Genomic DNA, 17,667 nt, shown 5'->3' on the forward strand with positions numbered 1-17,667 from the left:
AGCGGCAGAACGGAGCTATTTCGGGGGAGCAAGAAAGAGGCCGGCGTTTCTTCTCGCCGGAACCGGAGGCTGGCCTCGGGTTGTGACGGGAAAACGGCGAGCCCTATTGGCAATCAAGGAAGGACCCGGAGGTGGAGCCGTGCTCGAGAGGGCCTGCCTAGTTGCCTTCCACTCTGGGCAGCGCAGCGAGGAGGCCGTCTGAGGCCATGAAGGGCTGGGAACGTAGCTGGCTGTGGGGGGCAAGGCGGCTGTGGGTCTCCTGCCGCGGAATGGCGGGAAGCTGGTCGGTTTGCCGCCGCGCACTGAGCCTGCGGGCGGTGTCCGGTGAGTAAGGGACGTTTGTGCGCCGTCCTCTACCACGCCGTGACTCGGCCGCCTGAGACTGGGTCCTGCATACTCCGGACCGTTATTGTTACCCCAATTGTCCAGTTCTGCTCTCGGTCAGAATTGCTTTCGGTTCTGCTCTTGTTCAGCCTTCCCCCAACCTGGTGCCCTCCAGACGTTTCGGACTTCAACTCTCATCAACCCCGGGCCAGCCAGCCTAGTCAGGAGTGTTGGGAGTTGAAGTACTGGGGAAGGTTGCAGTGTGGCAACAAGTGCGGCTTTCCCTTGCCTCTTCAAATGCGTGTTTATGAGTGAAGGAGGAAATCTTTGTTGATCTTGAATATGGGTTGAAGGGGTCTGTTAAGTTTGCCACTTTTACTACGGACACAAGCTGTGTGTGTTTAACAGCTGTCTAGGAGCGACACCCCCGCACCCCGCATAGAAAGTGACGAAGAAAACTTCACCCACTGCCTTTCTGCCTGGGGGACTCCCTCTGCCAACCTTTTAAAATAGCATTCCTGGGTGGAGGTTAACAAAACCTAGCTTTTCCTCCTAGTCTTTGGCTAATCCTTTTAATCATTCCCAACTGTAACTAGACTTTAAGTCCACTTAATAGCATTTGCGAAACCCATCATCCCTTCTGTTATTTCTCCATTGCTTATTTTCTAATGTAACAAAAGGTGGAATAGCTGCAAAATGTCTTTGGATTGTTAATGCTAGGACTCCACTATCTGGAACACCCTGAATTCTAATAAAGTCCTTATGTCTACCTGTTCCTCAAGTACACTAAACATTGTATGGTAAGCAACTGTGGTTGCAGCATTTGTGAAAGGTACATAATAAGGTTATGAAATTATACTACTGAAATGTGTGTGAGGCTGTGAGCCATGCACTGTCAATGTAGTCGAACGATTAGTGTTAGCTAATTAAAAGTGTTGTGTCAAACTAATTGATTGCTATTTCAACAAATGAGTGTTCTGGGGTGACTGACAAATAACCATTTGACCTGGAGGTGAATTCCAAAATTATGGTTTAAAAGTATTGCTTTTTTTATTTGTTTAGGTAACCACTATGGTCAACCTCAAATTGCCCAAGGAGCCTTCCTTAAGAAACATAAAACCCAGTTAAAATGTAGTATAATTGGTGGTTTTCCTGAAATGAGGAACAACATGTAAGTATTGTCATTACTGATAACTGTAGAAGATACTGTTTTCATGATGGAAACAAATGCTTTATAATCAGTGTCAATGTTCTGATAATTTATGACAACTGTAGGTTCAAAATGGGTGTTCTGATATTTTTGTTTTCATAGTATGCTATGCTAATCTTTTCCTCAATTGTATGGTCAGTATTAGGACTGTGCTGCCAGTGGTTTTATTCTAAGAAAACAAAAGTCCCATTCATATGTCAGTAAAGTGTAATTTATGCATAATGGACATTCCATCTTTGGGGCTACTTCATTTCAGTATGTAGGATGTATTTGTAACTTATGTGTACAGAATCCATCAATCTTTATTTGCAGTGAACAGACCATTATTATAACATGTAAGTACACACACGTTAATAAAAAACATGTTGGTAAAAAGGAAGGATACAAAATCTGTAAAAATGCTAATCAATAAATCTAAAGAAATGATCAAACATCCATGAGAATAGCCAGATTCAGAAATCTGGCCACTTGCTCAGTAATAGACTTATTGGTGCCCTGGAGTAAAATAATCATAAGAGACACAGGAGAGCGACCAGGGAAACACTGTATAATAGGACGTATTAGGTCTTTCCTGGACTTTTGGTAATAACTGCAGTAGAATAGAACATGCAAGATGGACTCCACCTCGGCGTTATTACAGGAGCAGCATCTATTATTCATTGGGATTTTTTTGGATCTGCCCTCTAATAGCTTGGAGGGGAGAACATTGAACCTTGCTAAGGAGAATGCCTTCCTATATTTAGGGATAGTTAGGCATCCCAAGTATGGCATTCTATCTTTGCAGGAGTGGCCTGGTAGACCCAATGACTGAGGGGAACATGGTCCCCATGCAGCTCCTTGAGGCTCCTAGTAGTCCATGTTCAGTAATATCTGTTTAACAGTAAATTTGGCACTTTCTATGTCAATGGATAGCAAGTAGGATGGAGAGAGCCCTGCTGTTGTGACTTTTTGCACCACAGCTTTCGTCCAAGGAGATTCAAAAGAAACTGACAGTACCTTGGTGGCCAAAGAGTTGGGAGTAAGCACGAAACGGCAACGGAGCCAAAAGTGTATAGAATATATCCATGCTAAGCATTTTAATGAATTTAGCCCAGCCTCCAGATTAAGGGCAGCTCCAGAAACACACCTGGGAACACCAAATATTAACCTGAGGCAAAGGTATTGAATTCCTTCAAGAGAACTCTTAGAGTGAGGAAACCAGATTGGAGCCCCAAACAGAACCTGAGTCACAGTTTTGGCTTTAAAAACCCGGGTGGCTGCTGGTAAAAAATCCCCACCCTTCATGAAGAAGAAACGGGTTAGCACACCCACATTTTGTTTGGCTTTGGCCTTGGCATGTTTTTCATGCACTCTCCAACTTAGAGCTTCTTGGAACCATATGCCCAGGTATTATATGAGCATTCTAGACACTGACAAGAACTATTAAAGATTTTAATCATTTTTAACGGCACCAAAGCTAGTCTCTCAATCCTCACCTGCACCCTGGTGCCTCCTTACCCTGCCAACTACACACAGGTATTTATATGAAGCAGCTTGGACAATTCTGTTTTTCCCCATGGAGCAAGGGAATTGTACCTTCCTCCTAGAAAGACCAATATTTTAGTTTTTGAGTAGTTAATTATTAAAAGATTATCTTTACAGTATTCAGCAAAGCCACTCTTGAGGCCCAAACGAGTCTGAGAAATCAGAATGGCATCAGCATAGAGGATCAATCTTAGGTGGGTGAGATGGTAATGACACCAGCATAGAGGGGGGGGGGGGGGGTCTGCCAGATATAGATTAAATAAGGTCGGGAAAAGAACACATCCTTGTCTAACACCTTGTGAGGAGACAATCTCATTAGTGAAATGTCCTTGCTTACTGCATCCAACCTGGGCAGGTGTATTGTAGTACAGAGACTGACTCAAAAATTTAGGTCTTCTTTCAATAGAATTCTATTCTACTTTGCTCCAGAGATGGTCACAAGATATTGAGTCAAATGCAGAATTTTAATCGCTAAAGGTTGTGAATAGTTTGCCACCTTTTTGTGCAGAGTATTTGTGCGTCAAATGGGCCAGTACCAGACAGTGATTGAGAGTGGAGCAGCCGGCTTTAAAGCCGATCTGCTCTTCTCCCAAAATGTCATTATCACTAATCCATGCTTTTAGTTTGAAGTTTAGAAAACTAGCATACACCTTCCTGACTATAGATAAGAGATTGATAGGCTGGTAGTTATATGCATCATCTTTGGGGGCTTTTTTGTAAATTGGAATGACAACAGGCCTTCAGCCAGGCCGAGGGAATTAAACCAGATTTGTTTATTAGGGGAAAAAGAGAGGCCAGCTGTGGGGTCCATCAGCTGATATTACATTTCAGCATCTCTGAAGGAATACCATCTGGACCAGGAGCCTTGCCCAACTTTAGCTGGAGTAATAAATCCTCGACAGTGTTGGTGTCATTGGGCCATTTGGGAGTGTCTGGAGGCAGACGGGGTAGAGTTTGATGTGTGGCAGTCACTAAAGACAGCACGAAAATGATTCTCCCAGATATTAGTCAGAGTATGACTTTCCATACTAACATTGCTATTGCTTAAAGCTCCTGACATTATCTGTCAGAAAGTTTTGCAGTTATTAGTGACACAAATATATCTGATAACTTAAAATCTCTTACAAATTATTGGGTCTGTGCATGCTGGACTTTATGAACACAAATGTATGAAGTGCTCTGTTGGATCTGACCAAAGGTCCATCTAACTCAGCAGTAGCTAGCCAAATGTTTCTAAAGTTCACAAGGAGGGCATGAAGACCATCATTGTTTATACTCTATTTATTGGTGTTTAGAAGCATCCTGTCCCTTCCCTAAATTTCATAAAGCTCTCATGTCTATTAGCCATTTAGAGACATATCCTTCATGAACTTGTGCCATTCTTCTTTTTTTAAAAAGTTATTTGAGACAATGGCCATCACCTCATCTTGTAGCAGCAAATTCCATTCTTTTATTATGCATTGTCTTCTATTTGTTCTGAAACTACTGCCTATCAATTTCATTGTGTGACTCTTAAGTTTAGTTTATGGGAGAGAAACTTCTTTCTTTCTACTTGTGCCTTACCATTTATAGTGTTATGTTTTGCTATCACTTTCCTCCTTAGTTGTCTTCCCTCTCTCCCTTTTTATCTTCTTTTAAACCCAAAGGCCCAACTACCTTAGCCTTTCCTCATATGTGCACTACTTACACGTTATGGTTAATGGATGGAGATGAACAGCCAGGTGGAATTCTAATGCAATTTGAATAAACCCACTTTGTGAATACTGCTAAAGAAACAAAGTAACTGAAGATTTTTTATGGGTTTTCCAAATTTCCTTTTTCCACAAAGGAGATGTTTTGTTGCACTTCAAAATCATTTTTGGCTAGCTAATTCCTGTTGAATTTTATACCATCTAATGTAATAAAGCTTTTGATGTTTAGTTTGCTCACAGAACAACCTTACAGTACTTTGCAATCAACAGTGGACCCAAAAGAGATAAGAAAATTCCAACTATTGGCACATAAATGGTGGGATGAGCATGGACAATATGCAGCCCTTCACTCTATGAATGATATTAGAGTGCCTTTCATTAGGTAAGGTTTTAAAATGTGTCAGTCTTTACATATTTCTGGCAGGAATATGAAAATAGTAAGTTCAGATTTTGCAGTTGAAGCATAACTTCATATGCATGAAGTGTTTTCTTGAGATAAACACACACACATGTTTGGGTTGGGGAAGGAATTGTAAATACTGAAGTCATATGGAATTGAAATGTAGAAAGTACAGACAGTGGTAATTAATTTAATAGTAGCCATTCATGAAATAGTTGTTGGTGAAAATTACATAGACGTCCTTGCATTGGTGAGATAATTGCTTCAGTCCCTCAAGCCACAGGAGATGAGAGTTGAACCTTCTGATAAATTGTAGTTCAGTGGTTTTGTGTAGAAATATGTCTTTGAAGTTCCTTTGTTCAAGAATGGTCACCTTAAAGTCAGTAACAGAGTGTCCTGGGAGGTTGAAATGTTCCCCCACTGTTTTTTGAATATTGTCATTTCACATGTCAGATCTGTGTCCATATACTTGTTGTGTAAATACTGGCCTCTGGGTATTGCTGGAAAATTATGGCATATATCACATTGAAAGGTGAAGATGTGCATGCTGTGAATGACATTATTAGGTCCTGTAATACTGCTGCCAGATTAGATATGGGGATAGAGGCTGGTATCTGGGTCTGCCAAAAGGCCTGATTCCTCTATTTGTACCTCTGTTAGAGGGCTGTTGTTGCTGTTGAGTAACTGTTCTAGGTTGGGCAGGTGTCTGTGAGCAAGTACAGGCCTACCATCCAAGGGCTGTGAGAAAGAAGTGTCATTATCTGTGATGGCTATACATAATTGACGGTGCGCTTGTGTGGTTTGTCTGGGAACAATAAGTGAGCGTGGTGTTCTGTTCTTTTCTTCTCTGCATCCTCCCCAGAGAGGATTATTCCTGGGTCCCACTCTGGCTCAGTTGATCTGTTTTTCCATTTCATTGAGTGGGTGTTATAGTCTGAGGAATGCCAGATTTCAATAAGTTGTGAGTCTCTGTTTAAATCTGAACAAATATGGTTGTATCATTGGGCTTGGCTACAGACAGTTTTGCAGTGGTAAAGAATTGGTTGTCTAGTACAGGTAGTCCCTAAGGAAAGAATAGATCTCCGACATGTTGGCTTGCACAAAAATGAACAGGCACTTTGTGACTTTGAGTCAGTTCTGTTTTTTGCATTTTCTATGCCTCTCTGTTGGTCTCATCTGAACCTGTTGACCAGCGGATACCTCAGGATCCAGCCAGATTTCCTGCCAAGGCTCTAGATTGGCCAATTCAAAGTAGCCCTCATTAGTTCATCTGCTGGTTAGTTGCATAGCAATCAGGTGGGTATATGCATGCTACTGCAGTTATAGAGAGCACTCCCTTTCATCTAATAAATGGAGGAAGCGCATAAATGCTGGCTTCCGCCTTGGTGTGACTGTGCAGAGATGTGTCAACATTCCTGGTAGCTTTTCATGCTGCTTCTCCTGGAACCAAAATAGATGCTTGAGCCAAGATGTTGGGTTAATGTATATGAGATACATGGCATGCAGTACAGGTGTCCAGGGGGGCAGCACATCTGAGTGCATCTTTAACAAGTATGTAAGTATTGTAATAGAAAAGAAGGAAATAACAATGAAAAGAAGGAAAATTTCCTCCTAAAGATAAAGTGTAGCTTTTTAAAGAAGTAAACTGTAAGTTCTCTCACTTCATCTCAAAAAAACACATGTGTTGATTTTTTGGTAACGTTCAAGTGTGTTTAAATGTAATCATCAACTAAACATCCTTTACTGTTGAATAGTCCTAATTCAAACTCATTTGTTTAACTTTTTGTGAAAGAGATACTGTTTTAAATATACGAAATGACCATCAGTTAGGAAGCCCTCTCTCTGGAATGAAGATCCTGGATGTTGGCTGTGGTGGTGGATTTCTTGCTGAGGTAGGGATTACATTTTTGATGATGATGAATACTCTCAACACTAGTCTTTGTTTTTTAGGAAGTGTTAAAAATTTTGATCAGTGTTAATTTACTTCTTCCAATCTCTTGTTTAACTGGAAAGCTTTCTTGCATGTTGCTTTACTGGTATGTTTATTCTTATGTTTATTTAGTTTTTGATAATTTGATCAGCCACTGTGGAGAAAAAAAATGTACACGTTATGATTTGCAAGCAGGATATTATTCTCTTGTCAATTGTGTAGAGCTAAAGTGTGGGGTGGGGACACACTTTGGGCCAGTTTGCACAATTGCTGCAACCCATGATGAGTTGTTCAACTTGATTGTGGTGCGTGCTGGCCACCCTTTTGAATATTCAAGCCATGGCAGGCGGTTACTGTTGCTTATCGTATTGTGTGAAAGTTAAGCAACCCTTGCATAACCCCCAAACAGCTCATGGGTTAGGAAAGGGCTGTTTAAACCTCACATAAGTCACCCTCGCTGTGTTCACACGATGCAGTAAGCCACAGTGAATGCCCACCATAGCCTGAATATTCAAAATGGCCACCGGCATACGTTGCAACTCATGTGCTTTGATTATTGTGCAAACCCAGTTTTTGACGGATTGTGTGGAAAGAAAATTAATCCTTTACTGAAACTTCCACCAATTTATTAAAGTTTTATTTTCCATTGTGGATAGTAGGCTTCACTCTGAAGCAAATGATTGCTGCATTAGGCACACTACATTTTCTTCTGGTCATACTTCTCATCTAGAATTTCTAAAGACGAATAATTGGTTCTTTAATATAATTGACATTTTTAAATACAGCAATATATATAATCCTTTTACAATGCAATTGTAAGCATGAAAGTAAGTCCTACAAATTTAGTGCAGCTTACTCTCTAGTTACTGTGCTTCGAATTGCAGTCTTATTTCATTAATCAACATAAAAAGAAGTTGTATAATCAAATATTATTGGATCAGTCAATATAATCCTAGTAGTTATTTTGTGAGGAGGGAAAAAATGAAGGATTGGAGATTTACCTTAAGTTCTTAAATAACTTCAACTAAGTTTCTAGTTCATTGGGAGGCATTTTCCTTTTCTCATGCAGCAGGGAATGACATGCTTATGGTGTTAGCCTCTAGGTAGACTGGGAGCTTCAGTTACTGGAATCGATCCTCTGGAGGACCACATTAGAACCGCGGAACTGCATAAATCATTTGATCCAGTGCTGGATAAGAGGATACAGTACAGAAATTGTACACTGGAGGATATTGTGGAAGAGGCATCAGAAACATTTGATGTCATTGTAGCTTCGGAAGTAGTAGAACACGTGGCTGATGTGGAAATGTTTATCAGGTGCTGTAGTGAAGTGTTAAATGTGAGTTCAAGAAAACAATCTACTGGAAAATCAAGCTGTTTGTTGTAAGAAATGTTTTGCATTGTTCAGTATGTTTCCTGCTCTCCGATGCATTCAATGCACAGAATGGAATTTTGTGCAACCATAAACCAGACATTCTAATTATTTATTCATTATTATATTTCTATAGCGCCACATAGCAGAAGCTCTCTGGGCTGTTCACAAAAATTAAAAACCATTAAAATCCATTACACCAAGTACAAATTTTTTTTGCATAAAAACATGTGGACAGATAACACACACAGGGAGACAATATTATCCAGGCTAAAAACAAGCAAAACCTTTAGGATATTTATAACTTGCCCTTTTCTGTTCAGGAAATGTTAGCCCAGACAACAGATGGGTACTAGATAGATCTATTAAATCGGTAATAAAATATGAAGGGAATAAAATATAAAACACATCTTACGTATTTGTTTTGCATTCTATTTATTCCAAGGGTTCAGGACAAATAACAGTAGGATATTTACCATAACTACAGAAACCCCAGCATGGTCTGTGCCTTTATATTCCAGGCCACCAAAAGCCAATCTGAATAAAAAGACTCGAGTGTCTTCTCAAATTTGATGTAAAATTTGGGCTTTAGCAAGTCTCCAAGTGGGGGCGGGTCTAAAGTTAGGGTTCCACTATCAAGAATGCTACTTTGAACGCCCTTGCTGTCCTGACTTCGCACATCATTGGTATGGGAGGAACTATAATAAATAAATATTAAGGTAAATACTGAAAACTAAAAAAAACAAACACCTTTCAAATAACACATGTTTTATTAACTGAGCAGACTGCAAGATGAAGATTACATTATCTCCATGCTTCAGTTGGTAGGGAACCATTTGTCTGAAAAGCAGTTCTCTGAAGCCTGTTGATTTAAAGCATTATTATTATTATTATTAGCCCCACCGGTTGTCCCACGTGTTTACTAACAAGCTTAATTCAGTTTAGTTTATTTTTGATGAATTCACATACAGTACAGCTCAGGCAGAGTAATTATGTGGAGGTACTGCCTTTTCCAATGCCCTATTGTCTCATACCAGCAGGGCAGAAGGTGGTGGTGGGGGAGCGCACAGCTTTTTCCTTTTGTATTTCATCATTTTTGGTAGTTTTCATCTTTATGTTTCCCTCCCATTGATTCTAATGGGGAAAGGGTGAACTACGCTTCCAGATCCACAGCCTCTCCAGTATGACCTTCGAATGCCTCATTTTTTTTACTCTTTGATGTCAGTGAAGTACTGTTTGTGGTCCTTTCTGCCGTCTTATGCAGGGGGCTTAAGGGGGCTTAGTCTCTCGCTCTAAAGGCGGACCATTCTCAGAGGAGATCTGAAAAGTCCTGGCCCAGGGCATGCCCTGCCAGGGACCATAGTATTATGGCCTAATACTACTTCTGTATTTGTTATGAAGGTGACTGCATACTGTATGTTTATAAACACTACTACGTTGAGGCAGTGATTTTATTGAAGAATAGTTATCACATTCTATTACTATGGAGGATTTTTAAAAAGAACTTTAAGAGATCACATGAGGCACACAGATTTCTAAATTGAAAATAATATAGAATTAACAAAAATAAATACAAATCATAAAGGCCAAAGCAAGAGGATCACTCCTCTTGTGCTCTCAGTTATTGAGGAACAAAGTTAGCCAGTTGATAAGCCTATGCGGCAGAGTCTTGCTATTTACTGTTTTACTCTGTACAGCACCATGTACATTGATGGTGCTATATAAATAAATAATAATAATAATAATACTTTTTATTGAATTGGCCTAAGAAGTGATCCATGAAAAAGGGTTCTTCTTGCCTAGATTGGTTAGTTGTTTCTGTACAGATTCAGGTATTAATGAATGAAAACATTAGCTTAATGTCTTTCAAATTTCAAAAACCTAATCGCTGCCAATCTCAAAACTAGTAATATGAATAGACCTAAAAATAACTGTTCTTTTTTCTTCAATAAAATTATTTATTCATATGAAATATGAATGCAGATTTAATTGACTTAAACTTTTTTTAATCTAATGACAGTAATTTTAATATGCTTACTCATAAAGGGTGCTGCCAGTTGTGTTGTGTATAAATTACTGACTTAACTCTTGGGTTTTCTTATTAGCCTGAAGGCTCTCTATTTATTACTACAATCAACAAATCGCAGTTGTCCTATATTTTGGGCATTTTAGTTGCTGAGAGAGTACTGAACATTGTTCCGGCAGGCATCCATGACTGGGAAAAGTTCATAGCTCCAGAAGAGCTGGAGCGGCTCCTAGAATCAAGTAAGTGTCACATCCCAAAGGAAGCTTGTGATAAGTAGTCTCCTTCAAGTATGGCTGCTAGTTGACCTTCCCCTTTTATAATATAAATGCATAGAAAAAACACACTTTAATCAGATGGCTTTGCAAAACGAAATGTTGCTACTGTACACCAACCCTTTCTGAACCTGCTGCTTCCAAATAGCACTATCTCCCCTGGAAGAATCCCCACTATTAACTCTGATCTCAAATTGGAGATAACAACAGAGATACTGGTGATGGGGTACTTGGCTGATGCTAGGAGAAGCAACTGCTGCTCCCGGTGCTGGATGAATACTTTAAGTGTGATGCATTCCACCCCAAGCCAGGGACTTGGTGGCACTGGGAAGAGTAGCACATGTCCATGAAAGGGCTTTCTGGCATGGATCCAAGGAGTGTGTGAACCCAGGGAGTTGACTGGTGCTGGGAGAGGCAGCTGCTCCTCCCAATGTGGGTCAATCCTTTCTCAGTGCCTCTCCCAGCATGGAGAAAGGCAGAATGGGTGGGGGATGATGACATCAATAGGTGTCGCCATACACACTGACATCATCTAGCTCTTGGGGACCCGGTGGAGGACAATTCAACTCCCCCACCAAAAAATGATACTTGTAAATCATAGATAGTAAATATGATATCAAACTACCAAACTTGGTACACTCTCAGTCCTCATCCCTGAACATATTTAGAATGTAACACGCCTTAAGTTGGGGTGTCAAAACATACCTCCTAATGGAGGAATCCATGTGGCAGTCTATTATGCTTTGATTTTTAAAGCATCATATAATGAAGCCAGAAATAAACATGTCTCACTGCAGTTCTTATGACCTTTAACACACACACACACTTGGAACAATTCTATTTGGTTTTGAATTTATTTGGGTCATTGTGTATGTTAAGCTGCAAATCTAAACACAATATGAAAATAATTGATCAGCATTAGAATTCATAGCATTTACAGTTCAGCAAGATACATTTTACCCAAGATGTATGTTACTGAATGGTTTGATGGCTTCAAGACTAAAAACCTGTTCCTAATACTATCTCGTAAGCCTATGCGGCAGGGTCTTGCTATTTACTGTTTTACTCTGTACAGCACCATGTACATTGATGGTGCTATATAAATAAATAATAATAATAATAATAATAATAATAAATTACTAATCAGGATAGGACAATCGTACCATTGTGCCATAATGACATTGCAGGGAACTTTGCAGATGTTTATTATGAATATTAGGTCCTTTTTGAGAGTGGTCACCTCTCTCTCTCTTTGTCTCTCTCTCTCTGCCCCCTCCCCTTTACAGATGGCTTTTTAGTGAAGACAGTGAAAGGAATGTTATACAATCCCCTCTTTAGAGCTTGGCGCTGGATTGGAAGCACTAGCATCAACTATGCACTCCATGCTGTGAAATCAAGTATTCAAGAACAGTTAGATCCAAAGGAAGCATCTGTAGAGATGGGCGAAGAGCAGCTCCAGTCAGACACTGGCATCAGAACTGCCAGTTAAGACATGATGGCTAAAGTAGCAGTAGGCAGTCGCAGGGGAGAGAGAGAGAGAGAGAGAGTGGCATAAATGGCTGTAATAAACCAGTAAGGAACAAGCAGCCTCATCTTCACAGTTCTGGATGTTAAAATGTGTCTGCCAGTCTCGGTCTTGTGGTGGAAGAATTGTTCATTCTCCACAGTGTCAGATGTGCAAAGCTCCCGAAGATGAGTGATCTTGAATAAGTGAATTGTATATCTAAAGACTAGGTTTCTGTGCATGTTATTGGGAAAGGACTGGTTCTTTGTGAAATAGTTCTTAAAATGCATGCCTCTGAGATTCCAAAGAATAATTATTGTGTTAGGCTTTTTAGAGTTACTGGTTTAAAATGCAACACTTTGTATTTCTAAAGTAGCTGAATTGCTTTTATTATTCAAATTCAGCTGCTTTCCTATTTTTAAATTTTAAAAACACACAACTCTGCTTATTTCCTGGTTGCTTGGATATAATCTTAACGGTGGTATTAGAGATACAGTGGCCTGATTCAGACAACACGCTAAACCATGCTGCTTAACCACAAAATGGTTAATGGAATGCATTCCGTTAACCATTTTGTGGTTAAGCAGCATGGTTCAGCGTGTTGTCTGAACCAGGCCAGTCAATAGCAGCAAAACTCACTTCAGTGTAAAGACCAGTTCTTAGAGTATAGGAGCTGCTGTTCAAGATATGGGTGAGCACTTAATATACTCTTCCTACATGGAACTGCAGGGCAAGGAAATGGGTACATCATCTTGTTGTAAAATAGAGCCATACGTTCTTCATATCTGACAGTGTACCTTATCTTTCTCTCTACAGAAATGTTAGAAAATGTCTTGTGTTAAGTGGCCTTTGGTCTTGGTTCTAACTGCTTCAATTGGTATCTATACCTTTATGGGTGGGAGGTGATGATAAGATGTTAAGTGACAGCAATCTGGAAGCCTTTACTGAAGGGAAATGGTCAAAGCTTGCCTACATTCTTGTAGGGGGAACACAAGACTCTGGTCAGCCTGCCTGCCTGGTCAATCTTGCATCTGTCACTTCAATGATACCTTAACACTATCAGCAGATTGGACTCACTGGCCCTTCTCTTTTGACCTCAGTATTGTATCCAGGCTCAAATTAAGTCTTTTTGTCCAATCATCTGACAAAATGGCAGGGGAAAGTACTTTATCTGATGTTGATATTACCTACCTTAAAGAACCTTGCACAGGAAGACGTACTTTGAAAAGGCAATGTAAATCTCGTTTCTCTTTCTTATAAAGGCAATAGTTAAAAATAAACTGCTGGCTTTAAAAAATGGGAATAGCTGAGACTGCTCCCTTACTATTGTAATAAGGGGTGGGTGGGGACAGGACTCATATAGCTCTGCGCCAAAGCATGAAGATCTAAAGTCTGCCCTGCACCTATTAAGATCTTCAGAAGCAAGCCACAAATGCTTTTTGCTAAAACAGCTCCTACCACCCTTTTGGAACAATGAAGAATAATTCCATTAAATATTACTATCAATATTTTATGTGAGGTTGTGATAGCACCATTGGTGCCTAATAATCAGTGTAATAGAAAATGTTTTCCCTATCCATGCTTAGGCAATGAAGGCACTTGTCAATAGAAGCTTGCATGAAGAAATTGTTTTCCAGATTTGTAGCCATAAAGGGATGGGATAATTCTCTGAACTTCACTAAGTTACTGCATTGTTCTCAGTGAATGAAGGCTCCTGTCCTGAAGCATTCTGTTGTAGTCCATATAGCTGAAGGTCTGCATTTAAAGGACTTGTTCCTTGCCAGTTGCAGTAACTATGATTCCTGCTAATTGTAAGGCAAAGACTTTGCTATATTTGCAGTAGCTTTTTAATACCTGTGTTAACCAGGCTCCAGGAACACAGTGCTTATGCTATCAGCAGTAAGTGCAAGGGGCCATCAAGAGGACCAGGGCCAACATATCACAGGTTCTTGTCTAAGCAGATTAGATTCAAAGAAGAACTACTCTTCCATAATGACACAAATCTCCCCCAGTTCTTTTAACCAAGAGTAGGGAGGAAAAAGTCATTGCTATCCTGCTATGCTTTTCTCAAGTTGAACCCTGGCCCAGGAAATATTTTGTCTCTAGGATTCCTGTGTCCTAGAAGCTGATTCAGCCAATTAATCAAGTTTGGAAAAAGAAATAATGCAATGGCTCAAAGGGAGTAGACTATTACCCTCCACTGACTTTCCCAGGAGGTCAAAATAAAATCCACCCCAGTTATCCAATGAATTAAAGTGGAAAAACTTTCCTTGGAATTAAAGGATTGAAAGAGGACATTAAGGCCTTTCTGTCTAAGTGCCACATCAATGTTTTTTGTCTTTAGAATGGTTAGTTGCGTGCCTTCAGTGGTAAAAGTAATATCTAGATTCCCCTGCTAAGATAATGTTTAGAGAGAAGCAAAGATCAGGGAAAGGTGGGTTATCTTAAGGTAGGTGTGTGTGTGAGCGTGAGCTCATGGGAGGGGCACTGATTTCAAAAGTTACGGAAATTGGCATAATTCATTTGGGCCTTTTGTATGAGCAACTCTTTGCTTTTCAATCTTACTGCTGCTATGGTGAGCATTTTGTGTGTGTTTTCCTATATGAAAGTGGATTACACAAAATCCCTACAATACCCCTATTGTAGTTTGGCTGAGAAAAGTCCAAGTGCTCTGGCACAAGTTTATGCACTGGAATAATCAATGGCCCATGGAGTCCAACCCTCTTGATACAATGCAGGACTACTCGCATATCACAGAGCTCCCAAATTCAGGCCATGTTCTGATCCAGCTGTTGTATCCTGTTAACAGCTATTCATTGATATAATCTAATTTGGTACGCCACAGTAAACAGCCAATTAGCTTTGTTACCACTGATGAACACCAAATACTAGCTCATCTGAAAAATAGGTGGCAGATTTAGGTGTTCTCTGGGTAGTGGTTAATTAGGATATGGTATAATTTCAGTCTGTATTAGTTACAGCCTGTATATATTTTCTACAAAGAAAAGGATTGAAATAAAAGCCTTATTTTCTGAACAAAAAGATGGTTCATCTTTTCTGGGCAGCCTTTGGAGCAACCCATAATTCCAATACTCTATTGTAAGTAAGTCAAAGTATATGAAATTGAAATTGCATATTCCCCTATTTACATTTTCCTCTGTTATTTATTTTATTGCATTTATATCCTGCCTTTTTTCCTCCAAGGCGGCGTACATAATCCTTCTCCTCTCCATTTTATCCTCACAACAACAACCCTGTGAGGTAGGTTGGGCTGAGAGTCTGTGACTGGCCCAAAGTCACCCAGTGGGTTTCCATGGCCAAGTGGGGACTAGAACCTGGATCTGTCGACACCCAGTCAAACACTCTAGCCACACTGGCTCTGTATATCTTTTATTTCTCTGTATCTCTTTTATATTATAAGACCCTTGTGCAAGGGATTTGTCAAACTTGTTATTCATAAAGTGCCATTTACACACATGGCATTATACAAATAATTTGCCATATTATATTTAATTCCAAGCTACTTCTAAGGATCACAGAGTGGCATACTTGGCTCTATTCTCCTATCAAGCTTGTGAGGTAGATTGGGCTAAGATAATTACTAGTCCAAGGTCATCATGAATGTGGACTTGAACCCAGGTCTCCTTGGTTCTAGTCCACCACATTGCCCCTCCAGAAGTAAGCTAAGGAGGGAAGCACATTGCACAGTTCCTATGATTTTAAAAGTGGATACCATTCTCATTAATTCATGTTAGGTTAGATACAGAAAATATATGATTCTTTTAATGTGGTGTCCATTGATTTGTTAATGTTCATTTGTCTGATTGCACAACAATGTTCCCATAACTGTTAGTCCCACTCTGCTGATGTGTTCTTAAATATGGATGATGGAAGCCTTCTTTAAAAGTGGAGATAGGAACTTAATTGGAAAAGCAGGTGTACACAATAGAAAAAGGACAGGGTTAGTACTTAGTTGGCAGAATTTCTTTAAAAAAAATGGAACAATGGGAACTTGTTAGGGATACTAGAGGATGATGACTTATTATTATTTATTGCATTTATATACTGCCCCATAGCCAAAGCTCTGTGGTCAGTTTTCAAAGATTAAAACATGGAACATTAAAAACAAACATACAAAATTTAAAACCATGAAAACAGATTTCATACAATATATATTCTGGGTCAATTAAAAACTCAACATATGCTGTTAAATGCCTGGGAGAAAAGTCGACCTGGTGCCAAAAAGATGATAATGTTGGCGCCAAGCGAGCCTTGTTGAGATCATTCCATAATTGGAGGGCCACCACTGAAAAGGCCCTCTCCCTTGTTGCCATCCTCCGAGTTTCCCTTGGGGTAGGTACCCTGAGTAGGACCTTAGATGTTGAGAGTAGTGTATGGGCAGGTTCATGTTGGGAGAGGAGTTCTGTCAGGGATTGTGGTCCCAAGCCATGTAAGGTTAAAACCAGCACCTTGAATCGGGCTCGGAAACATACAGGCAACCACTGCAAGCTGGCTAGAGTGGGTCTTACATGCTCAAACCTTCTGGTCCCTGTTATCAATCTGGCCGCTGCATTTTGCACAAGCTGCAGCTTCCGAACCATCTTCAAAGGCAGCCCCACGTAGAGTACGTTGCAGTAATCTAATCTGGAGGTTACCAGAGCATAGACAACTGAAGCCAGGTTATCCCTTTCCAAATAGAGGCATAGCTGGTAGAAGGCATTCCGTGCCACTGAGGCCACCTGAACCTCAAGTGACAGAGATAGTGCTAGGAAAACCCCAAAGCTATAAATCTGCTCCTTCAGAGGGAGTGCAACCCCATCCAGAACGGGTTGAACACCCACTATCCAGTAAGAAGAACCATCCTCTAACAGCATCTCAGTCTTGTCTGGATTGCGTTTCAGTTTATTAGCCCTCATCTAGTCCATTGCTGCGGCCAGGCACCAGTTCAGCACATCCATAACCTCACCTGTTGAAGATGAAAAGGAGAAATAGAGCTGTGTGTCATCAGTGTACTGATGACAACGCACTCCATAAGTCTGGATGACCGCACCCAACAGCTTCATGTACATGTTAAACAGCATGGGGGACAAGACTGACCCCTGCAGAACCCCATACTGGAGAATCCACGGTGCTGAGCAATGTTCCCTAAGCACCACCTTCTGGAGCCGACCAACAAAGTAGAAACGGAACCACTGCAATGCAGTACCTCCCACTCCTAACTCAGCCAGTCGTTCCAGAAGGATATCATGCTACCCTCACTGCCCCTGACTATACCTTACTATAGGCACTTACCAGTGTTCGATCACATCCACTAGGAGTTCATCTCCATCTGCTCTCAAGCTGTCTCCTATTTTGTTTCATTGCTCTCAACTCTGGGGTATACCATGGAGCCATACGAGCTCCACTCAGGAAAG

The 17,667-nt window shown here is 40.4% G+C and overlaps 1 protein-coding gene across 1 annotated transcript; it reads left to right on the forward strand.

Annotated features, from left to right (window-relative positions):
* The first annotated feature begins 219 nt into the window (after positions 1–219).
* COQ3 (coenzyme Q3, methyltransferase) lies at positions 220–15,295 on the forward strand. Its single transcript, XM_063124859.1, has 7 exons — positions 220–324; positions 1,387–1,495; positions 4,979–5,131; positions 6,942–7,041; positions 8,176–8,418; positions 10,557–10,716; positions 12,036–15,295. Exons 1-7 carry the CDS (start codon positions 270–272, stop codon positions 12,236–12,238), a joined length of 1,023 nt encoding a protein of 340 aa, XP_062980929.1. The 5' UTR covers positions 220–269; the 3' UTR covers positions 12,239–15,295.
* The last annotated feature ends 2,372 nt before the right edge of the window (positions 15,296–17,667 follow it).

The sequence above is a fragment of the Elgaria multicarinata genome, chromosome 4 (genome assembly GCF_023053635.1).
Source record: "Elgaria multicarinata webbii isolate HBS135686 ecotype San Diego chromosome 4, rElgMul1.1.pri, whole genome shotgun sequence".
NCBI lineage: Eukaryota > Metazoa > Chordata > Lepidosauria > Squamata > Anguidae > Elgaria > Elgaria multicarinata.

Coding starts and splice junctions, on each gene's coding strand:
- COQ3 (XM_063124859.1), top strand. CDS start 270: ATGGCGGGAAGCTGGTCGGTTTGCCGCCGCGCACTGAGCCTGCGGGCG. Junction 325..1,386: donor GAGCCTGCGGGCGGTGTCCG/GTGAGTAAGGGA, acceptor TTATTTGTTTAG/GTAACCACTATGGTCAACCT. Junction 5,132..6,941: donor ATTAGAGTGCCTTTCATTAG/GTAAGGTTTTAA, acceptor TTTTTGTGAAAG/AGATACTGTTTTAAATATAC.